We start from the raw sequence: 25,214 nt of genomic DNA, 5'->3' as shown, positions 1-25,214 counted from the left end.
GCAATCTGATAAGGAGATGTACGAACATTAAATTAAAGTGAAATTGAATTGACTGTCTGCTGCATTTTTAATACCTTTGGTAATTGGATTTAAGATATTTTAATTTAATTCAATATTAAATTTAAGATGTTTTAAGGATCTGCATTTTCTTTGAGAATTTATTTGCAAAAAAAATGAGAAATGGCTGAAATAACAAAAAAGATGCAGAACTTTCAGACCTCAAATAATGCAAAGAAAACAATGTTTATATTCATATTCCTGATTTTAATCACAGTTTTCATGCATCTTGGCATCATGTTCTCCTACACCAGCCTTACACACTGCTTTTGGATAAATTTAGGCCGCTCCTGGTGCAAAAATTCAAGCAGTTCAGTTTGGTTTGATGGTTTGTGATCATCCATCTTCCTCTTGATTATATTCCAGAGGTTTTTCATTTGGTAAAATTAAAGAAAAAACATCATTCTAAGTGGTCTCTTTTTTCAAAGCTGGATACGAGGTAAACTTGGTTTTGGATGTTTTTGCTGTTGTACTTGTGCTCACACAGCGCCACCTTGTGGCAGCAGGCTGTATAAGCAGCACCTGAACCTGTAGCTGGTTGAGAATAGAAGCAGTGTGACTGTGAGGAACTCCGGTAATGAGATACTCTGTGAGATATCGTGCTGAATGTGAGACTGAAGAGGAGCTCCAGCGTTCAGACTGAAAACAGGTGAGTCACTGCAGCTTTAACTTATTCACAGAAATATATTTAATGGCTTTACTTGATAATATCCTGACATTTGAAAATATATTTGAGGCATAATAAAACACACTTACTAGTTTCAGGACACAGAATCTCCTTAACAGGGAAATGGAAAGTGATAAATTCAGGTTAGCTAGGATAAGGAAGTAGTGATGTGTGTTGTGGTACATGTTTTTCAAAAGCATTATAAGACTTTGTGAAAGTACTGTTTTCATAGAATGGATTCCTAATTACAATAGAATATTATTCATTTATATTATACATGTTTTTATATAAAGTATAATAATATAATAATATTATAAAAAATATTAAACACTTCACTAAACACTTCACTAAACTACAGACAACATAATAAAAAAGATGCAGAGCTTTCAGACCTCAAATAATGCAAAGAAAACAAGTTCATATTCATAAAGTTCTAAAAGTTCAGAAATTAGTATTTGGTGGAATAAACCTGGTTTTTATTCACAGTTTTCATGCATGTTGGCATGTTCTCCTCCATCAGTCTTACACAATGCTTTTGGATAACTTTATGCTTTACTCCTGGTGCAAAAAAATCAAGCAATTCAGCTTGTGAATAGGAAGACAAAAAAGAGACCACTTAAAATGATGAGTTTCTTTGATTTTACCAAATTGAAAATCTCTGGAATATAATCAAGAGGAAGATGGATGATCACAAGCCACCAAACCAAACTGAACTGCTTGAATTTTTGCACCAGGAGTCACACAAAGTTATCCAAAAGCAGTGTGAAAGACTGGTGGAGGAGACCATACCAAGATTGAAAACTGTGATTATTTCTCCAAAAATTAATTTCTGAACTGTTAAAACTTTATAAATATAAACTTGTTTTCTTTGAGGTCATTTTTGTTATTTCAGCCATTTAAACAAATAAATGCTCTAAATGACAATATTTTTGAACTCACATTCACATTGTGGAAAGCCTGAACATGGAGGGTTATGTTTCTGACAGGATTTTAACTTTCGATATCCTGTATTTTAGCAAACAAGCAGTTAGACAGTTGTGCCACTTTAAAAAAGCTCTGAAAACACGTTCAATTCTGTGTCCAAAAAAGAACGCAAAGCTAAATTTACTCCGGAATGAGTTTTCATGTAGTGTAATTTCACAGCTCTTGACCGGCCCTACTGTCTAACTGCTGCTTATTTAGAGTGTGGAGATTATGCTGCCTTCAAGTTGTGTCGGAAATATCGTATTTACGAGATGGGAGCACATGAACGCTACCACAAACTCGTATTTAACAGTGGGAAACTCTGGCGTGTCAGTAAAAAGAGGTCAGTAAATTAATTTAATTTATTTAAATTGATAAATAAATTCAATGAACTGATGCAGACTCTAATAGTGCAGTGGTAGCACACCCGGCTGTAGTTCCAAAGATTAGGAGTTCAAACCCCGGTTCAACTACCCCATCCCAGGTACAGCAAACCATCTACACACATACACACAAGTAATATCAAATATATTGATAAATAATAAAAATAATAAATTAATTAATAAAACAAAACAACAACTCTGCATTTGAGTTCACCTCCCCCACTGAACTGTAACATATCTGAGGTTTGTTAAAGATGCATTCATGTAAAACAGGTTTAATTCCCAAGCAACACACTCATGTGTGCCCTGAATTGTACCTGTTAGCGCTGAGTGCACTGTGAGGATCACGTTACATTTAAAAGGAAATGCTGTTTTTTCCACCACAAACTCGTATTTACCAGTGGAAAAATCATTTTTTTTGGGGGGGGGGGAGGGTTGTCAGTAACAAGAGGTCAATAAATTAATTACATTTATTTAAATTGATAAATTAATTCAATAAATTGATGCAGACAGTTCGTATTGTAAACTGCTTAAAATGAAACACTTGCAGGTTGCTATTAGCTAAATAATAAAATCACTAGCAATACATGAAAAAACGTCTAGTAACTATAATTCACGGTTCTAATGGGATAAAAACATCCCTCAAATAATGGGTGTCTTATTCGCCTAATTCTCGGGCAAAATAAACCTCCTGTTTTTTATGATAATAGAACAAAATTATAAACAAAAGATTTTCCTAATGGCGTCTATTACCACCCGACCAAAAAACACTCGAATGCATGTCAAGTCATAATTATGACCTCCAACCTTGTAAGTAGGAATTTCTGAGGAGGACTTGAAGGCAGCAATAGAATCCCAGCAAAAGCTCAGACTCAGTGAGAACTAATCAGTTACTGTGTCATTTTAAGTTGACCTTACTTTACATTTTTGGGATTTTTTTATTTTATTTTACAGTGTGTTTGTGTTAATTTGATTTTAACACTGTATTCGTGATTATTTGTGATTTTTTTTATCTTTAGGATGTCCCTAACAGTGGCCAGGACTGAGGGGGTGACTGTATTCACCATCACCTCCAATCCAAAGAGCAAATGTCCACTGATCTTCCTGCTTCTACGCACCATCTGCTGTAGCCCGATTTGCTTTGTGTCTCGGAACCTGAAGCAGGAGCTGGGCTCTACTTACACAGTTCTGGGGGTAGGTTTTACACTGCATGTTTGTTTGTTTTTTTAAGATTGCTGCTGTAATTTAGTGATGACAGTTGGGTGTCAGCTTAATGCCGTAGTTTACTTCAGTTTACTTTATGAACAAAGGCTACATTTACATTACAAGCCTCATTAATCAATTGTGATTTCGTAATCATGGCGGTTCACATTCATAAATGTAAGGCTACCTTCACATACCAAGTAGAAGTGGCACAAATCCAATCATCACTCATTTTTCATCACTCTGTCTGATCATGTGACTTTTATGGCAGTGAGAAGGGTGTGAGCAGAAAGGAAAATAGGTGACTGCACACTACAAACTTGGATAAGTTGTATTTAATTAAATAATTTGAGGAATTTTGTTGCCTCAGTTTTATGTTTTAAGTAATGTTTACTGAAATTTCAGTTATTTTTTTATTCTTTTTTAAAATAGTTTTATTTCTAATTTTTCCCTATTTTTCTCCGTCAATTACCCCTATCACTAGTGATGCCCCAACACACCAGGAGGGTGAAGACTAACACATGCCACCTCTGATACATGTGAAGTCAGCCACCGCTTCTTTTCGAGCTGCTGCTGATGCAACATTGCCGAGCAGCATCACAGCGCACTCGGAGGAAAGCACAGCGACTCGGTTCTAATACATCAGCTCACAGACGTCCTGTGCTGCAGACATCACCCTTTTAGTGATGTGGGGAGAGAGCGCCATCTACCCACCCGGAGGGAGCAGGGCCAATTTTGCTCCCTCTGAGTGCCGGCAGCTGATGGCAAAGCTGCATGAGCGGGGGTCTCAAACCTGCGATCTCCCGCTTTTAGTGGCAGCTCTTTAGACCGCTGTGAATTGATTTGCATTATAATAATTCTACTTTACATTTTTTTGCTTAGGTTAGTAAAAGAGATTTAAATTTGGAATATTCACACAAAATTAGTTAGAGGAAGTAAATACCAAAGAGTGAACAGCACGTGTAGCATAGAGACAACACAGAGTTACTGTAGCAGCTCTGAAATTGATGCTTGCTCTTACAGCCTACAACATAGAGGCCAGGTAATTAATCATAAGATATGATCTAAAAGTTTAGTTAAGGTAACCAGGGGGAATCACTACACACTGAGGGTAAATGTGTCAGAAACTAGGGGAAAAACTCATCATGATCAAATAGATTGTGATAAATACGGATGGAAAAGAAGCAACAGTCAATGGCAACAGACTAAATTCAGTTATTATAAGTGGATTCAACTAAAAGTTTAATCAAAAAATGTGACGCAGATCTGTTTTCTTTTCAGAGCTGTGTGATCATTTTAAATCTAATAGTTTCAAATCAGATTTAGGTCACTTTTATAATTGGGTCCCACACCGGATACAAATCTAATTTGTGAGCATGCAACATGATTTTGGATTTGAGATTGGATTTTATGCATCTTTCCAATCTCTTGTGCAAAACTTGCCAGAATGCAAGGCCCTTTATCAAGCATGCACATCATGCAACCGTATGAGCAACGTTATGCTTGTGATTCCTGTTGGTTTTGTTCATTAAAAAAACGTAACTTAATCTTAAATTTTCATTCAAAACAACCAATTGAACAAACGCAGCTTAAAAGAGTCGTAATTCTGCACAACAGCGGCAGTATGGAAATACAACAAAGGCAAAGTTCATTACATCTCATTTATATTTTTGAATGTAAACCACAAAAATAATCCAAATCTGATCTGAACTAGTATAATTATGATAACGAGGCTTTTCATGAAAAAAAAAAAAGAAAATCCAATTTCAGTCACATCACACTGGTAATGTAAACACGGGTCCGGTCCTTTGCTGGCCTTACTTCTAAATTTATTTTTAAAAATTGATCAGTTAAAGCTAAAACAGCCTCATAACTGCTAAAATATCTATATACCGTATTTTTCACACTATAAGTAAAAGTGCAGCGTTATACTGGAGTTTCAGTTTAGTTCTCCAGCACCAAGTCGGGAGCAGTATTAGCATTAGCCGTGCTAACTGCTAGCTCTTTTGCCGTTCATAGGTGACTATTATCGGCCTGTAGCCTGCTGCTAATCCCGGCTAGCACTGCTGGAGCAGCATTAGCATAATTTGGTAATCTAAGCTTACTGTAAACTGGAGCACTTTATTTACTCAAGCACTTGTTTGACCTAAAATACATTAATAATAACTAATAATATACTCATCTCTTCTCACAGGCTTTACAGATTCTGGTTGGTGTAATGAATGTGGGATTCGCATGCATCGTTAAAATCTTTGAAATGCCCACTATGCTTTTTCAGGCCTACATTTCACTGGGAGGGCTGGTAAGTTTCATGTCTTAAACTGCAGTGTATCTTTATTTGACCCACTGATGGCTATACCTGAGACTGTATGTGTCCCCTGGTGTGTTTGTTCTCTGCTCAGTTATGTGTGAGTGGTTATTATCACACTATTTCATATATATCATTGTAATTCAGTTTTTTTTTGTCTTTTGCTCCTTTGTACTGCTGTTATTTGGATTTGACTGTAAATACAAGTATGGACCCAAGTGCTGTTCACTGCTGCTTAGTTCTAAGTTGGAAATCTAACCAATTCACCTTTCTATTTTTCTTTATTTACAAGTTTATTGCAGCTGGCATTATATGCATCATTGTGGGGAAGTTTCCTAGCCAGTGCTTGGTAAGTGATGCCTTTATTTCAAGGGAGAAGTAATTTTTCTTCATATTTTATTACTAGCACTTTAACACATAAAGTATAAGTATTAATAATAACAAAACTACTGTATATTGTCGATGCTTGAACTTTCAATGGAAGTCAATGTAAAAAGAGTTTATTTTAGGTCATTTTGGAGACTTTATATTGGTCCTTTTATCTAAAAAAAATTGGCACAGTGTAAGAGGCAGTTTGTGTGTTCAAATTATGTAGTAAACTAAAAATCGTCAAAAATGGATATACTTGTTTTTCATTGGACAGCAATGATATACACTTTATTGTGCATCATTAATAAGATACAGATTTCAGGACTTGGAAGAATTTAGGACTAGATCAGTAAAGTGTTACCTCAGGGGACTGAAGCTTGGGAATGCCCAAATGTTTATAAGTTGTGAGGTGTGAGTGAGGTTGAACACTGGCCAGTGTGTTCAGTCCAAGCTCTGATAGTGAGTTCCAGGTGGATAGGACATTCCATTTCTGAACTGTGTGGCCACCACTTCAGTTTCTGAATCGGTTTCTCTGATTTTACTATTTATGGGTTTATGTTTGAGTAAAATGACCATTGTTTTATTTTATAAACTATGCAGCACAGAGCTTTCAGACCTCAAGTAATTAAAAGAAAACAAGTACATAATCATAAAGTTTTAAGAGTTCAGAAATCAATATTTGGTGGAATAACCCTGGTTTTTAATCAGAGTTTTCATGCATCTTGGCATGTTCTCCTCCACCAGTCTTACACACTGCTTTTGGATAACATTATGCCACTCCTGGTGCAAAAATTCAAGCAGCTCAGCTTGGTTTGATGGCTTGTGGTCATCCATCTTCCTCTTGATTATATTCTAGAGGTTTTCAAGTTGGTAAATCATAGACACTGGCAAAAGTATTCGCTCACCCATACAAATCATTAAACTCAGATTGTGATATATTCCATGACCACAGGTGTATAATAAAACCAAGCCGCTAGTCATGCAGACTGCTTCTACAAACATTAGTGAAAGAATGGGTCTCAGGCTCTCAGGAGCTCAGTGAACTCCAGCACTGTGGTACTGTAATAGGATGCAGCACCTGCTTAACAACAAGTTCAGTCGTAAAAAATGCACTACTTACTACTAAATATTCCACAGCCAAATGTCAGTGATATTATTATAACACAGTGGAAGAGACTGGGAACGACAGTGACTGTGCTCTGTCAGTGTAAAATAACAGAGCGGGGTCATCGGATGCTGAGAAGCATAGGAGCTCCAAACTTCAAGTAGCTTCAGATTAGCTCAAGAACAGTAGAGTGTAGAGAACTTTGTGGAATGGAGAGTTTCCATGGCCAAGCAGCTCCATCCTTACATTTGGCAATATAATTTAGTAGGAAAAAACGTAATATGCTAACAGTTCTGTTGAATTTATGTAACGTTCTCCATCAAGCCAAATGCCACAAATGCTTGATATCAGCTTCCATCTGTCTTTCTCTTTTACAGCTCGGCTTTACAGTCCTGATGAATCTCACCAGTGCTGCCCTGGCTTTAACTTCCATTGGGTTCTACATTGTAGAATTAACATGTATGCCATTTGCTTGTAATACGGACTGTGACACCTTGGAGGTATTTAATGTTGGTGCTGTGGTACAAACACACATTTTGATTATGAGTTGATTATCAATTTTCCTGCATTGTATTTTTTATTGGATGTGATTGCTGTAAATAGTATAAGTTAAAAGTCAATCTAAAGAAAGAACCGTATCACTGGTCTTAGAGGACCCTGTAAATTTTATTGCTTTACACCTCATCTAGCTTATCACCTCACTTACAAGACATTAAAGACTCTAATCCAAAAAAAAAAAATCTAATTGAAGTGAATTCTAATTGAAGTGGCGCAGAGTGGTCCAGTGGTCTAAAGCGCTGCCACTATGCTCGGGAGTTTGCTGGTTCGATTCCCGGTCATGCAGCTTGCTGTCAGCTGCCGGAGTCCCGAGAGTTCACAGTTGGCCTTGCTCTCTCTGGGTAGGTAGATGGTGCTCTTTCCCCTGGGAGCACCAACATCACTCCAAGGGTGATGTTGATCAGCACAAGGCATCTGCGCTGTGATGCTACTTAGACTTAGGCTGACTTTACATGTATCTGAGGAGGCATGTTCTAGTCCTCACCCTCCTTGTATTGTGGCATCACTAGTAATGGGGGATATACAGCTGAGTAGCAGCTAAATTGGTGGAACCATTGGTAGAAAAATGGTCGAAATTTTGTTGGGTAATTAATTAATGTTTTCAGTGTTTTTTCTAACATTGTTACGGTGAAATTTCACAAATCACGTTTGACTTATGAAGGTTTAATTGCTTCGCCTTCTGTGTTGATCTTTTCTACATAGATGATGCAGATAGGGCTGGAGATCACCATGATTGTGTTGGGCGTCCTTCAGTTTTGTGTCACGGTCAGCTGGTGTGTTCTGAGCATGCAGGTTCTGTACAAGGAGAAGAAAGGAGTCATGATGGTAAAGATGTATTTTAAGTAGTACTGAACATATTAACGCATCTGATTAATCTGGAAACATTAATGCGTAATTATATATTATTATAAATAATATATTGTATATATGTATTTCAATATGAATGATCACACACAATCTGACAAAGTTTACAGAGCTTGGTGACGCATAAGCGGTGTTGTTTAACGATATAAGCACTGCATAACTTACTGACGAGTTCAGAATGTAGATTAGATTTCATTTATGCTGAAGTTTAGGCTCTCTCTCTCTCTCTCTCTCTCTCTCTCTCACACACACACACACACACACACGTTATGGCACTTTTCTTTTTTTCATGTTGTTAAAGGGTAAATATGGAGTATATACAGTACAGTTTATTCCCTCCATTACAGCTTCTATTTAAAAAACTCTGAAGTATTAAAATACAATGAAAAAACAGTGAAGTACCAGCATTTAAATAAAATATATTTTAATTATAATTAAATATATATATATATATATATTTTTAGGTAATTGACATCAAAATTATAAATCTAATTTAATTTTGCAATATAACACTGTTTTTTATTTACATTTAAATACCCATTAAAACTGTTAGCAATCACCATTAATTACAGAATCCTGTTGTGATTAATACAACTTTTTTTTTTACATAATTTGACACAACTACTTTTACGATAATGGCATGTAGCTAGAAGTTGTAAAAGTTTTATAGGGTTTACTTTGTTAGATTTGAATAGGATATAAAAGAGTAATGCAGCTAAAATGAATGGAAGTGTGTACCCAACTAGCTTGCCATTGTCTAAACTATTAATGTATATAGTTAATCAAAGTTTATTTCTTAAGTTTATTTAAAACAATCACAATGTGGTGGAAATTAATCAGTGCAGGGATACGTAACAGGACATGATGGCAGAGTAACGAAAAAACGTGTTACGAAATTATGTTCCTCCAGAACCATGGTGCAAAATGGTACAACAATACAATAGACAAACAAAAAAGGGAAAACAGACAACAAATGTGCAACATAAAACTATACACTACAATAAATATAATAAATACAACAGATGAGACAATTTACCAGACAGGACAGTGCAGTACCGATACGGTATTTTGAAATGTGCCTAGTGAGAATAAGGTGCAGAGATATGTAACATACTGTAAAATATACTTTGTACATGATCACAGCAGTTATATGTTACAGTACGTTAAATATCTATGCACCTTATCCTTACTAAAGTAGTGAAGGATATCACAATACATGGGTTATAGAAGGAGCCTGATCCAGAGGTAGACAGGCACCAACACTCAACCATATTTATTGATTGCAGTATACAGTGGTACCATATAAAGCAGGGGTGTCCAAACTTTTTTTGTTGGGGGCCAGAAAGAGAAATATATTTGAAGTCACGGGCCACAGACTCTATAATAAAACAAATAATTAAATATACCACTTTAAATAATACATTTTCCTGATAACTTTTAGCGCACTCTCTCCGCTTTTAGACTCTTTGGCCCGTTTTTCTGCGCTACAGCTGTGCACCCTCTCCACTTTTAGACTCTTTGGCCCGTTTTTCTGCACTACAACTGCGCACCCTCTCCGCTTTTAAACTCTTTGGACCATTTTTCTGCACTACAACTGCGCACTCTCTCCGCTTTTAAACTCTTTGGCCCGTTTTTCTGCGCTACAACTGCGCACTCTCTCCGCTTTTAGACTCTTTGGCGAGCGCTACAACTTCAATCTCGCCGGTTTTTGGCTCTTTGCCCGTTTCTGACACCTAGCCTTCAAACTTTGAATCTCACATTATAAAAACCTGCTTAACAGCGGGCCAACTTTCATTCTATTTCAAAAATACCTCACGGGCCACTCTAAAAATGCAAACGGGCCGCAAATGGCCCGCAGGCCGTAGTTTGGACACCCCTGATATAAAGCATGACTAGTAATAGATGATTAGTCATAGAACTATATATGCTAGGTTAACAGTACAAATTCTATTGAGTCACTGTCTGCTTCTGCTATTGAAAGTAGGCCTGTTTAAATTTAATTTGTTTCTGGTTTGATTTTTACAGGATCCAGAGTTTCACAAGCCTCTCCTGGTGGACGTCTTTACCAGCCCAGCCTGTTAGAAACACTTTGCCCAGAATTCACAGAATACACAGTCAAACATTTTTGCACTGTTTTCATGTTTTCATTAAGGCTGGGAATCACCAACAAGTTACAGAATTAGTTTGATTCTGATCCACGAGCTCCCGGATTGATTGAATTTCTGATTGAATATTGATTGATTTAGGAATATTTTTGTTAAGATTGCAGGTTTTGTTCAGATATAAAGGGATTTTTAGAGAATTAAAGTTGTAAGTGTCTATATTAGGTATTGGGTATTTAGTGTATTAGGTATATATATATATATATATATATATATATATATATATATGTATGCATGTAAGTTCATATGTTTTCTTTGTATGCTGTCTGTTTGGTTAATTTCTTTTAATTTTTGTTTGGTTTTTGGGGTTTTGTATTTTGGAATTTTCCCGGGGGAACTTAAAAGATGCTGTACCAGCTGTGTACAAAGGACAATAAATGGCAAACAAGCTTCTGAAAAGTAAGTTATGTTTATTACCTGTGATTACCACGGTTGTGTGCATATTATTAAAAGTTCTGCTTCACAAAACGCCTTGTTTGCCACTTATTGTCCTTTGTACACATAGTGAAGTCCGAGACGTTACTGAAGACGCAGCTTAGCTGGTACAGTATCTTTTAAGGTCCCCCGGGAAAATTCCGTTGTGTTGTGACTCACTTCCGTTGTGTTGTGGTTGTATTTGCAGCGTTTTTTTATTTGCAGCGCGTTTTTCTATTTGCAGCGCGTTTTTCTATTTGCTGCGAATGTGTTGTAATTTTGATGGATGTGTTTTGTGCTTTTGCAGCGCTTTTCAATTTGCACTGCGTTGGGCTTTCTCGGCCACCGTAGTTATTGCATTAATAAAAACATTATTGCATATACTGTATGTCTGCCTCTGCTTTTCATAAGATTTTAATAGTGGATATTCAATTGTAAATAAGAGATTCTGTGTTAGTTGGCTAAATGGCACTACGTTTATACTATGATTATGTTAATGCTGGTACTTCCCTGTGTTTTGGGAGAGAGATGGTACTAACGAATTAAGATAAGTCAAGATCTTATTAAAAGGGATTAGATGTCTCTTTTCCCCAATTACTACTCCTTTTCTATTTTCTTCCTCCTCTTCTCCATTTCTCCACCTTCTTCTGGGAAAGGAGAGAAGCAGGAGAGGGAGAGGGTTAATAGGAGACGTGTCTGGACGCAGCTCCTGTGTTTGTGACCTGCATCAGCAGAGTCTGCGCACATCAAAAGTGAAAGTGTTCGGGATTGAGGAAGTCAGAGAAACAGTGTGTCCTGTTTCACGCGCTGCGACTGAAGAAAAGAGGGAAAACCTGCGGATAAAATCACTGCGGGGACAAGGTGAGCTCTCTCAGTCTGTTTATTATTGTTTTAATAAGAGTTTATATAGTAGCTGTGTGGAATTTTCTAACAGTTATATAGAATTATAGGTTATTAAAAGTTCTGGCATCAATGGAAAACAAGTCTAGGCTAGAAGGAAGTGGGAAAACATAAGGCCACATGTTTATATGTAGTTAATAAAAACTAGTTTAAATGGTCTAAACTGGATTTAATTGGAGGGTTAATACCGTTTATAGGCTAAAAACACCCTGTAAAGGTAAACTAACCAAAACTTTTAAGTTTTATGGGTCATCTGGTCAGATAACAGGCCTTCTGAAAAATCCATTTCAGCACTAGCTTTAGCTGGTTTGTTATGGATGCACTGCGCTGTTCTTTGATTGTGTCTGTAGTTGAATAGCTGGTCATCTGGGTGAAAACGTGCCATATTCTGGTAAACTAGCTGTTTACCCATCTCCTGGCCAGCTTTAGTGTTCCATTCGACTTTGGTCATGCTGGAAGGTTTTTCCAAGGTTTATCAAGTTCATCAATTTATCAAATTTTATCAATTTTTAACAAGGTTTAAAACGTTTTATCATGTTTTAACTATGTTTTCCAAGGTTTACAAAGTTTTACCAAGTTTTAGCAAGGTTTAACAAGTTTTACCAAGTTTTGCAACGTTTTATTATGTTTTACCATATTTTAACAAGGTTTACCAAGTTTTGTCAAGTTTTACTAAAAATAATACATTTTAACAACGTTTTCCAAGTTTTATCAAGTTATCAAAATGTATCAATTTTTTAACAAGGTTTACAGCATTTTATCATGTTTTAACAAGGTTTTCCAAGGTTTACCAAGTTTTAGCAAGGTTTAATAAGTTTTAGCAAGGTTTACCAAGTTTAAACATTTTAACAAGTTTTAACAAGATTTAACAAGTTTTACCAATGTTTAACAAGTTTTACCAAGGTTTGCATTGTTTTATCATGTTTTACCAACAAGGTTTACCAAGTTTTATCAAGCTTTACCAAGTTTCACGAAGGTTTAGCAAGTTTTAACAAGGGTTATCAAGTTTTATCAAGTTTCACCAAGGTTTAGCGAGTTTAATTAAGGTTTACCAAGTTTTAACAAGATTTAGCAAGTTTTACTAAACTTTACCAAGTTTTACTAAGGTTTACGAAGGTTTAAACAAGTTTTACCAAGAGTTACCATGTTTTACACAGGTTTACCAGGCTTTATCAAAGTTTAACAAGTTACATCTACAGTCTATACAGTCTGGGTGTTGTTTTGCCAAGTTTCACTTTTGGAGTTTTTACTTTTAAAGATTTTTGGCTTAATCATGTTTTTAAATTCACTTCCTGGTGGAAGGGGACATGCAGGGGGCTGTATGGCAGCATTTTCCCTTAAGAAAATTTAGTTTTTTAGAATTACCACTATTTTATACTAAAACAATTTAAAATAATATTTTTTTACAGTGTTATTTTGTTTATTATTTTTTATTGTGTGTTTTCAGATCTTCAAGATGTCGGTGACTATGACCAAGGCTGATGGGGTCACTGTGTTGACCGTGACCTCCAACCCCAAGAGCAGATGCCCCCTGCTCTGCCAGATTCTGGGCACTCTGTGCTGCAGCCCGTTCTACTTCGTGTCTGGGGGCCTGAAGCAGCAGCTGGGCAGCTCTCACACACTTCTGGGGGTAAGATAATATGATTTATTCATATGTCATATAAACAAAAACTATAACTGTCAATTTTTTTGCACAATCCAGTAGGCCTAGTTTCCAGTGTGAAGCCAGCCTTCTCTATTGAGTAATGCACACTATTGAGTAGTGCACAACATGAACGCTAGGCATGGTGCCAACAGGTTCATGTTTTATATCTTTTCTAGAGAGTTCTATTCTATTGGCTGTTGACTGTACTTCTTTACAGGGATTAGACATGCTGAGTGAGTTCATTTGAAGGGGTGTCCACAACATTTGGACATGTGATTAATGTTATTTTAGATTACATTGTGTGTTTGGTTGCCTCCTTATCATTTTTTTTAACAGTAATGTGATGTAACTCTATCTTTGTGTCCTACAGACTCTACAGATCATGGTTGGAGTGATAACCATGGGATTTGGGGGCATCGTTAGAAGTGTTGTCTGGTCCTGGTGGCTGTATAATAGTTGCTTTTGGATTGGTGCAGTGGTAAGATTGGACTTTTTAAACTTTCTAAGCTTATTTCTAATTAATTGTGGTCCACAAATGTCTATGTTAGTGATTTTAAATGGTCTCTGGTCCATTTTCCCCTGACCTTTCCTGACTACAAATCTGAAGTTCTCAAACCAATGAAACTATAGACCGTTTCAATGAGGAAAACAATAACAAAGCTACTGCGCATTTCTGTTTCTTCTACGCTTCCGGTGGCGCTATTTTCAAGTATATAGCTGTCAAAATGAGAGTGCATATTTTTCGCAAATCTCCCGAAAACAGAGCAAACATATGGTCAGAAATTAGTAAAAAGTGATCAAACCTCTTTTCCTGATCCTTTTGATAAGGATTTAAGAGGGAAGTTTTTTTTCCTCTGATTTAAAACGCTTCCCAGATTGTTGAAACGGAGGCAGTGAAAACGCATCGCAGTTTGGGCGCATATAATTACTTTCTCAGTGGAAAAGTTGGGAATATTTGTTCCTGTAGTAGAGAAGGCAACACTATAGTGTATGGTGAGGTTTGATCAAGTCAAACGCTATCCAACACGTACTCTGCATGGTTTATAGATAAGAAGGAGGGAGGAGTTGTGAGCGGACACTGTAACTGCATGGCAGTGTGAAAAACGAAAGCAGGCGTGTTTACTATGGAGGACCAAAAATGACATAAGTATAAATAAATAGATGTTTAAATAAATAAATGAATAAATAAATAAATGTTGACATAAATAAATGCACATATAAATGAATAAATAAATATAAAAATAAGAAGTGTATTTATTAATTAATTTATTTACCTATACAATTATTTGTGCACGTATTTATTTATTTATATATATTTATTTATTTATACATTTATATGTGCATTTATATATATATTTATTAATTTCAACATTAATTTATTTATTCATTTATTTGTTTACATATGTATACATTCATATGTATATTTATTTATACTTATGTAATTTTTGGTCCTCCATAGTTTACTTGTTTAAAGAACAATTTGACCTCATTTTAAATATTTGTGACTCTCAGATTAGGTGAAGTTTGCATTCATGTTAAATTAAAAGTTACGTCCACTGTTTTGAACGCTGTTTACCGCTGAACGAAAGTGTCCTAGGAACAGTGACGTCACTTCCTACGCTCATGAATATTCCTCTAAAACGGTCTATATGGCACAAAAATGATTAATTTATTATATGTGTCCATCTTGGGAACTGTAGTTTTTAACAAACAATGTAAAACATTTGTATACAATAATACCATTTAAATGTGATTAAACATTATGAAACATTGGCATGAAAAAGATTGGGCACTACTGATAATGTTCATGATTTTCCTTTATAAATCATTGGTTGTTCGGATCAGCAATTTCAGAAAGCGTGCGATAATTCTTTAAACCAAATTAGACAGGTGCAGAAATCTTGGGAACCCCATCAGAAAAATTACATTAATATTTAGGAGATGCTCCTGTTGCAGAAATAACAGCCTCTAAACGCTTCCTAATTTACTGTAAATTTGCTGTAAATATTACATTTTCAGACGGTGCGTTTAATGCCAGAGGGAAAGCACAGTGGCCCACCATAAACATATAATCTGGAGGGAAAACTAAGGTTAGAAGAAAGAGCTAGCTAACATTAGCATTAAGCTAGCTAACATACTAACATTAGCGTTGAATTAGCTAACATTACCTGGGAGAGAACTAATGTTAGCGGAGAGCTAGTTAACTTCAGCGGTGAGCTAGCTAACATACTAACATTAGCGTTGAATTAGCTAACATTACCTGGGAGAGAACTAATGTTAGCGGAGAGCTAGTTAACTTCAGCGGTGAGCTAGCTAACATACTAACATTAGCTTTGAGTCAGCTAACATTACCGGGCAGAGAACTAAGGTTAGTGGACAGCTAGTTAACATTAGCGCAGAGCTATGTAACATACTAACATTAGCAGTGAGGTATGCTATGTTACCAGGGAAAGAAGTCCAGCAGAGAGCTAGCTAACATATTAGCATTAGCTTTAAGTTAGCTAACATTACCGGGAAGAGAAATAAGGCTAACAGAGAGCTAGCTAACATTAGTGGCAAGCTAGCTAACATACTAACTTTAGCGGCAAGTTAGCTTAACTTAGGTAAACGGAGAGCTAGCTAACGTTACGGGAGAGAGAGAATAAAGGGTAATGGAGAGCTAGCTAACATTAGCAGCAAGCTAGCTAACATACTAACTAACTTACATGTTATGTTGGCTCTGTTTTGCATCACAATGGAACACAATTGAAAAGAAATTGATAACAAATGGGAAACATTAAGTTTTGATTTCCAATACAACACATTATTTTCTACCAATGAAATTACGACTACATTTTTGGGTCTTAAATTACATTTATTGAGGTCTTAAAAATATCGTAAATAGCATTGAATTTGACTTTTAAAGTGGTGCAAGAACCCTGATAAAGCTGTATTTGTGTGAATAAGCTTCAATGTAAACATTTTAATCTGAATGAAAGTCATTTTAGGGAGTTTTAGTTATTTTCTGATACAATTTTTTCAGTGTTGACCGATAATATAACTATTATTTATATTGATGCATAAATCTATTGATAATGACTAAAAAAGTATACAGAAACACAGAAGGATTATTAGAACTCTTAACAGCAGGGATCTTTGCTTTAGAGAGATTAAAGATAAGAGTAGAGTGTGGTAAAGAGTACAGTTTCCAGTAAGGAAGTCTTTGCTAAAAACGAAAAAACAAGTAAAACAGGCATTTCTGGGTCATGCAGCGCTGCCAGTCAGTGGATCACTGAAAAAAATGAAGGGTGTTTTTGATCAGAAGTGTAGATTTAACTCAACAGCATGCAAATTACGTAATTGTTTAAATATGAGTGAATATATGATTACAAATCTGATTAATTCACATTTTTTACTGTTTTATCTTTATTTGACCAGTTCATTGCAGCTGGCATTGTGTGCATCCTTGTGAAGAGGTTTCCCAGCCCATGCCTGGTGAGTATAGTGCACTTCCTATGATTTACTCAGAGCGGTATATATTTTAAGATATATTTTGTAAATATATGATGTACAATAAAAAGACAAGTGATAAGGGAAAAACATCATAAAGTGTGAGTGTGAATAATAGTGTTGCACTGATACCAATATTTAGCAAGGACTTCAATGATTAGTCTGCAAAATGAATGTCGATTATAAAAATTAGTTGACGTTAAATTTAGTGCTGACTAATCGCAAATTTTTAACAGCACTACACTCAGAGTTGCCAGGTTTGCGGTTTTCCTGCCAAATTAGGGGGAATCTCGAGAGAGAAAGAGAGAGAGATCACAAGAGAGAGAGAGAGATCATAATTAAACCAGAAATTACCAAGCGATGAAAAGAATAATTTTAAAGAGGAAAGAAGAGAGTTCAGAAGGGGGGCAAAAACAGAATTGAGTAAGTAAAAATCAGTTCTTTTTTTTTTGCTAATTATGTTACTATTAAAGGTTCCTGACTGGGATATAAACCTGTTATAAAAGAACTAATAAAACACTACTGTTACAATATTATTAACTAATACAATTAAATTACTATTACTACTAAATAGCAATACTGACAATAAATTCCTTATAAACACAATACTAAGTTGTATACTCATAGTTGTTTTGCCATTTGCTTCAAACGTGTGACAGACTTATATATTGGGTGAGTTTAAGCTTCTAAAGGGCGTGTTTAAGAATAACTTTGGGCTGGATATTTTTGTTGGACCTGGCAACCCTGACTGCACTTCACTATGGAGCCCCTAAGGTTACATTATGTTAAAAAAAATGCATGGCCACTACTTATTAGGGCATTTATTTTTTTTATTAATTTAAACATTCAGTAGAAACAAAAAAAAAATAAACTCTGAAAATCTTTTTCTATTTTTCAAACAACAGTAACTTAGTTTAATTTTGAAATACATATAATGTAACAAAAAATCTACCAAAATATGTATGAAAGCAGCAACCTTTTTAGCATTCTAACATATAATTCAGTCAGACTGGATAATAATATTATCAATACACTATAAAACAAGGCACTTAACTAAATTAATCACTCCAGAATGTATCATTATATAAATCTGTTTCTAATTTATCAGCAGGCTGAATTAAGACAGTATCATAGACTCTGGGTTATTGCAAAATTTGTCTTAACTTTATCTCTGTGTGGTTTTAAAAAGTCCCAAAAATGTTCTTAAATTTAATTTTCCCACATATGCAGATACCCTGGTTACTATCTGAACTTATCTAAACTGTGGGACTGTATTATTCAGAGGTGGAAAAAGTACTGAAAAATTGTAATTAAGTAAAAGTACCTTTACTTTGTTAAAATTCTACTCAAGTAAAAGTAAAAGTACCCATCTAAAACCTACTCGAGTAAAAGTAAAAAAAATACTCAATTTAAAATGTACTTTGAGTAAAAGTCACATTGTTAATTTTAATTAAATTGTTTTTATGATCTATTATTCCACATAATAATTTGGATCTTTCAGGCAGTATTTGTTCAGACCCCCCCATAAAGCATTTTCAAGAACAAGTGGCATATTACAAATTACTCATAAAATCTACTTAATTACAGTAACTTGAGTAAATGTAATTCATTACTTTCCACCTCTGGTATTATTTAAACAAACACGAAGATCTGAATGGAATGGATCTTTATAGTCTGATTGGCTTATCGACTGATAAAAAAAGTTAATTTAAACAGAAGAAGAATATCTTGTCTTTTGACAGTTTATTTGATGTAATTTTTTGTCTTTTTTCAGATCTGCTTTTCGATCCTGGTGAATTTAGCCAGTTTTGGAGTGGCTGTCACTGCTATTGTGTATTATTCGATGGAGTTGGATCGTATGGTTTGGAATTACCGCTGTGATCGAAATGGATGGAATGATGGATATGGCTATGGATATCGCTATGGTACGACTACTACAGGCCCAACCACGGCAGATGAAGTGAACTGTGAGAGATACAAGTACATGTTAAAGGTATTTTATTCTGCAGCTTCAGTACAACTAATACATTATAAAATTCACTTTCAAGGCACTTTTACACGATGTGTTTCTAAACTGATTATGCTCTCTCTATCAAATATCAAATATAATGGTCTACATTCACATCCCAAAAGTCATGGGACAGCAGTAGGTAAATTGACCATAAACTGTTGAATTGGGGGACGACTTGAGAACATTCGCACCTCTATAGGTTGTGAGGTGTTATCTTGTGAGAGATGTGATTTATGGGAGTTGGAGTGATGTTAAAATCTATATTGTATTAGACTGTATCTTATTATCACTTATGTCATCCTTGTTTTGTGTCACTCTGAACCAGATAATCAGGTATATGCACTATTCTATATTATTAGTACCACTATTACCATTTCCCTCATTGTTGTGTATCAGTGTATGTTAATATTATATCTTAAAAGCCTAAAACAAAAAAAACTTGACAACCTTAACAACCAAAGAGACGTTTAAAGCAAGCTAAAAATTATTTGTTTTTTGAACTCACACATGCAGATAGCTAAAACTAGCTAAATTGTGCCCTTAAAATAAGAACACAGTGTCAACCAGCTGGTAGCTATATGTCAAACCCTGTCACAACTCTGTCACAATTGTCCACCTGTTTTTATTAAAGCGACTGACAGGTGAGGATTAGAATAGATTAGAAGGATTAAAGGACGGTTAGATGATCCTTTTAGCAAAACAAGTTAGGATAGATTTTTAGCTCCATTTGGAGTTATGGGGCTCTATGTTAGCAATGTATAGCATACCAGTCAATTGCACAGCTTGATTTAGTGCATGTTGGTGTGTCTAGGTTAATTTCAGTCAGTGGCGCTCCTGTGTTTTCCACCGCCAAAAGAGAAACACTGCAGAAATTTACCTGAACACACCTCACTTCCAGACCACCACACCCATCAGTGTAGATTTATTCCTAAACTCTTACACTAATTTAACAGCATGGGGCCAAGGCGTGAAAATAGACTGTTGAGGTGGGTAAAGCAGTGAAGTGGTTGGTAATGATCGTGACCTGCAATTCTAGTGGCTAGAATTGTCATTGAGAACAGACAAGCAACAGACAAGGACACAAATCACATCCATATTCAATACAGGAGACCTCCGAAACACACGCATCCCACAGGTCAGCACAGTGATCCATAGTGATAACTAGTTCCTGTCCCATGACATTTGGAATGTTAGTTTATTGAATTGTTATTAAAACACTACAATATTATAACACACTAATTGTATCACAGAAATTACTTGCATCTTCTGATCTTCTCTGATCTTCTGTTAATTTTATTGGTCTGTCCACCCAGATGACTTACGGAGGAATGATCATCATGATGCTCGTGTTATCCTTCCTTCTGGTTTGCGTCACGATCAGCTCGTGTGTTCTGAGTGTGAAGGCTCTGTGCAAGAACTACAAAGAAAACGAAATGGTATAAACAAAATTTTGTTTCAGAACAAAATAAATAATATTAAATAACAGACCCTGAGTGATATTAGCCAGAAACTCACAGATTCTGGGATAGATTAGGCCTAGAAAAGGAATTTATGGCAGTGGCAGGTGCATTGTGGGCAAAACCTGGCTCTGGCAAACTTAAGAGCTTTTAAATTGTGATGTTAGACATTAATTCTTAGTGTGTCCTAGTGCTACAGAACCTACTGTGTAGCATATGACTCTTTTATGTAGCTGTCTACGTAACTATATTACTCTCTATAGGATTTCCTTTTTGACTCTCTATATGACTCTATAGGACTCTCTATAGGACTCTATATGACTCTCTATAGGACTCTCTATAGGACTCTATATGACTCTATAGGACTCTCTATATGACTCTATAGGACTCTATATGACTCTATAGGACTCTCTATATGACTATAGGACTCTCTATATGACTCTATAGGACTCTCTATAGGACTCTATATGACTCTCTATAGGACTCTATAGGACTCTATATGACTCTATAGGACTCTCTATATGACTGTAGGACTCTCTATATGACTGTAGGACTCTGTATGACTGTAGGACTCTATATGACTGTAGTACTCTCTATATGACTCTTTAGTACTCTCTAAATGACTCTATAGGACTCTCTATATGACTCTATAGGACTCTCTATATGACTCTATAGGACTCTCTATAGGACTATATAGGACTCTCTATAGGACTCTATATGACTCTATAGGACTCTCTATATGACTGTAGGACTCTCTATATGACTGTAGGACTCTCTGTATGACTGTAGGACTCTATATGACTGTAGTACTCTCTATATGACTCTTTAGTACTCTCTAAATGACTCTATAGGACTCTCTATATGACTATAGGACTCTCTATATGACTCTATAGGACTCTCTATAGGACTCTATAGGACTCTCTATAGGACTCTCTATAGGACTCTATATGACTCTATAGGACTCTCTATATGACTGTAGGACTCTCTATATGACTGTAGTACTCTCTATATGACTCTTTAGTACTCTCTAAATGACTCTATAGGACTCTCTATATGACTCTATAGGACTCTCTATATGACTCTATAGGACTCTCTATAGGACTATATAGGACTCTCTATAGGACTCTATATGACTCTATAGGACTCTCTATATGACTGTAGGACTCTCTATATGACTGTAGGACTCTCTGTATGACTGTAGGACTCTATATGACTGTAGTACTCTCTATATGACTCTTTAGTACTCTCTAAATGACTCTATAGGACTCTCTATATGACTATAGGACTCTCTATATGACTCTATAGGACTCTCTATAGGACTCTATAGGACTCTCTATAGGACTCTCTATAGGACTCTATATGACTCTATAGGACTCTCTATATGACTGTAGGACTCTCTATATGACTGTAGGACTCTCTGTATGACTGTAGGACTCTATATGACTGTAGTACTCTCTATATGACTCTTTAGTACTCTCTAAATGACTCTATAGGACTCTTTATATGACTCTATATGACTATAGTACTCTCTATATGACTATAGGACTCTCGATATGACTCTATAGGGCTCTCTATATGACTCTAATAGAGTCATATAGAGAGCCCTATAGAGTCATATCGAGAGTCCTATAGTCATATATAGAGTCCTATAGAGTCACTCTATAGGACTCTTTATATGACTCTATAGGACTCTCTGTATGACTATAGTACTCTCTAAATAACTCTATAGGATTTCTTTATATGACAATAGTACTCTAAATAAATCTACGGGACTCTCTATATGACTCTCTATGATTCTCTATATGACTCTATAGGTCTCTATATGACTACAGGTGCTGGTCAACGAATTAGAATAATTTGAAATAGTGCAATCATGAAATTCTTTGAATGCATTTTTTGTGCAGAAAGCAAATCAGGTGTTCACCGCACCTGTCCTACTCGTTAGACTAATCACAGAACTCGTTACCTGGAAAAAAATTTGCTCAGCTGAGCTTTCCAAAAGGCCCATTTAGGCCATTTAACTGTGACACTGTTGTTTTATTGAATTAGAATAATGGAGGAACCGTTTCATTGAATTAGAATAATTTTTATTATAATTACAATCATCACTTTCTCAGTATTTTGTGGCTGCCCCCTTGGCTTGTATGACTGCCTGAAGTCTCCGCGGCATCGATTTGACCAGCTTGTCGCAAGTTTCCGCACTCACAGCTTCCCAGGCAGTGGCGATGTTCTGCTTCAGTTGGTCCAGCGTAGTAGGCTTTCTGTCGCGAATTTTCCGCTTGACGATGGCCCAAAGGTTTTCAATGACATTGAGGTCAGGCGAGTTGGCCGGCCATGCCAAAACTTCAAGCTGTTTTTTAGTGAACCAATCTTTGGTTGACTTTGCCGCATGAGCCGGTGCAAGATCCTGTTGAAATATGAAGTCTTCTTCGCCGAACTGTTCCTCAACAGTCGGAATCAGGAACGTTTCCAGAACATCTTGATATACGGCAGCATTGACAGTCTTCTTGAGGAAGCAGAGTTTCCCTACACCTCGAGCAGACATGCATCCCCAGACCATAATGCTCTGGGGAAACTTGACGGATCTTTTCACGCACTCGTGGTTGTAGGTTTCGCCACCACGAAGCCAGACACGAGGACCTTGGTCACCGAAGGAGATGCAGAAGCGTGATTCGTCACTGAAGACCACTTTCTGCCCGTCTTCAGCAGTCCACTCGCCGTGTTCTTTGGCCCACTTCAGCCGTTTCTCCATTTGTTTCTTGTTCAGCATCGGTTTTACTGCTGGAAGGCGAGATTTGAAGCAGAGTTCGCGCAGACGACGGTAAGTGGTTGATCTGGAGACGTCAGCGCCGGTCTGCTTGTTCCACAAGTAGGTGAGCTCGGAAGTGGACTTGAACCGGTTGCTGACTGCGATCTTTCTCAGCTGCTTGTTGTCGCGAGCAGAAGTTTTCCGGTCGCCGGAACAGTTGGTGCGCTTGCTGCAGTTTTTCTTGAGAGCTTTGCAGACGGAAGACTGGCTGATGCCGAGCTGCTCAGCAATTTTAGTTTGGGTCAAGCCTTGTTGGCGAAGGGCTTGAATTTGAGCCACTATTCCGGTTGAGAGGTCGAGCTGCTTACCCATGATTGATTTTACAACTTAGAAATTCTACTCAACCCTGACTTTATACTGCACAGTGAACACTCTTCACAGAAAACAAAAATTCGAGCATTTATTCTAATTCAATGAAACGGTTTCTCCATTATTCTAATTCAATAAAACAACAGTGTCACAGTTAAATGGCCTAAATGGGCCTTTTGGAAAGCTCAGCTGAGCAAATTTTTTTCCAAGTAACGAGTTCTGTGATTAGTCTAACGAGTAGGACAGGTGCGGTGAACACCTGATTTGCTTTCTGCACAAAAAATGCATTCAAAGAATTTCATGATTGCACTATTTCAAATTATTCTAATTCGTTGACCAGCACCTGTATAGTACTTTCTAAATGAATCTATAGGGCTCTCTGTATGACTCCATAGAACTATCCATAGGACCCTCTATATGACTCTATAGTATTCTCTAAATGACTGTATAGGACTCTCTGAATTACTCTTTAAGACTCTCTATATGTCTCTCTATATAATTCCCTATAGACTCTTTATACAACCAGCTATAGGACTCTTTATATGGCTCACTATATGACTACCTATAGCACTTCCTATAGGACTCTACATGACTTTTTATATGACTCTGTAGTACTCTATATGATTTAATAGGGCTCTCTATATGACTCTATAGGACTCTATATGACTCAAGGACTCTACATGACTAGGACTTTCTATATGACTCTATAGGACTCTCTAAATGACTTTATAGGGCTCTCTAAATGTCTCTATAGGACTCTCTAAATTACTCTATATGACTTTTATTGACTCTATAGGACTCTCTATATGATTCAACAGGACTCTCTAAATGGCTCTATAAGACTCTTTATATGACTGTATAAGGCTTTCGATATGTGTCTCTATGTAATTCCTTATATGATTTTCTATAGGACCAGCTAATAGACTTTATATAGGACTTCTTATTCGACCAGCCATAGGACTCTTTATATGCATCATCTATATGACTCCTTATAGGACTCCCTATATGACTCTAAAGAACTTTCTATAGGACTCTGTATGATGCTGTAAGACTCTCTATAGTGCACCCTATATGACTCTCTATATGACTTAATGGAGTTCAGGACTATTTAAATCTTATGTATTTTGGGTTTGATTTTACAGGAGGATCCGGAGCTTCAGAAGCCTCTTTTGGATGAAGTCCTTTCCAGCCCTGCATGTTAGAAACACTACAATACCCAGAGTTCTTATGAACAGAATGTATATCCACAACGATCTTTATGTTACTGTCCTGCATAATCAAACGTAATCCTACTCTTAAATCAAATATTTCTGTATTCTCATATAGGAGGCATGTTTGATTGATTTTCATGTTACGACATCTATTATCACATATCTGTAACCTGACATATTTAGCCTTATCACATATCTGTAATCTGACATACATATCTAGCCTTATCATATATCTGTAAGCTGACATATCTTTTTATCCACACACTAATTAATTGTTTCTTTTGATGTGTAGACATAAATAAAAACACAATGCGTGTTGAAAACTAAGTA

General features: G+C 36.2%; 1 protein-coding gene across 1 annotated transcript; it reads left to right on the top strand.

Annotated features, from left to right (window-relative positions):
• Positions 1-630: 630 nt before the first annotated feature.
• LOC111192126 (uncharacterized) lies at positions 631-25,208 on the top strand. Its single transcript, XM_049476757.1, has 12 exons — positions 631-706; positions 3,090-3,264; positions 5,468-5,575; positions 5,874-5,930; positions 7,433-7,555; positions 8,316-8,438; positions 13,401-13,583; positions 13,969-14,076; positions 17,016-17,072; positions 18,862-19,080; positions 20,412-20,534; positions 24,816-25,208. The coding sequence occupies exons 2-12, from the start codon at positions 3,091-3,093 to the stop codon at positions 24,873-24,875; spliced, it is 1,335 nt and encodes a 444-aa protein (XP_049332714.1). The 5' UTR covers positions 631-706; position 3,090; the 3' UTR covers positions 24,876-25,208.
• The last annotated feature ends 6 nt before the right edge of the window (positions 25,209-25,214 follow it).

The sequence above is a fragment of the Astyanax mexicanus genome, chromosome 1, assembly GCF_023375975.1.
Source record: "Astyanax mexicanus isolate ESR-SI-001 chromosome 1, AstMex3_surface, whole genome shotgun sequence".
Classification (NCBI taxonomy): Eukaryota; Metazoa; Chordata; class Actinopteri; order Characiformes; family Acestrorhamphidae; genus Astyanax; species Astyanax mexicanus.
Note: the sequence above shows the minus strand (reverse complement) of the source record. Positions and strands in the feature narration are given on the sequence as shown.

What these genes read in the sequence shown, in the direction of transcription:
- LOC111192126 (XM_049476757.1), top strand. Translation starts at nt 3,091, where the DNA reads ATGTCCCTAACAGTGGCCAGGACTGAGGGGGTGACTGTATTCACCATC. An exon ending in CTACTTACACAGTTCTGGGG is followed by an intron (nt 3,265 to 5,467) that starts GTAGGTTTTACA and finishes CTCTTCTCACAG; the next exon opens with GCTTTACAGATTCTGGTTGG. An exon ending in AGTTTCCTAGCCAGTGCTTG is followed by an intron (nt 5,931 to 7,432) that starts GTAAGTGATGCC and finishes TCTCTTTTACAG; the next exon opens with CTCGGCTTTACAGTCCTGAT.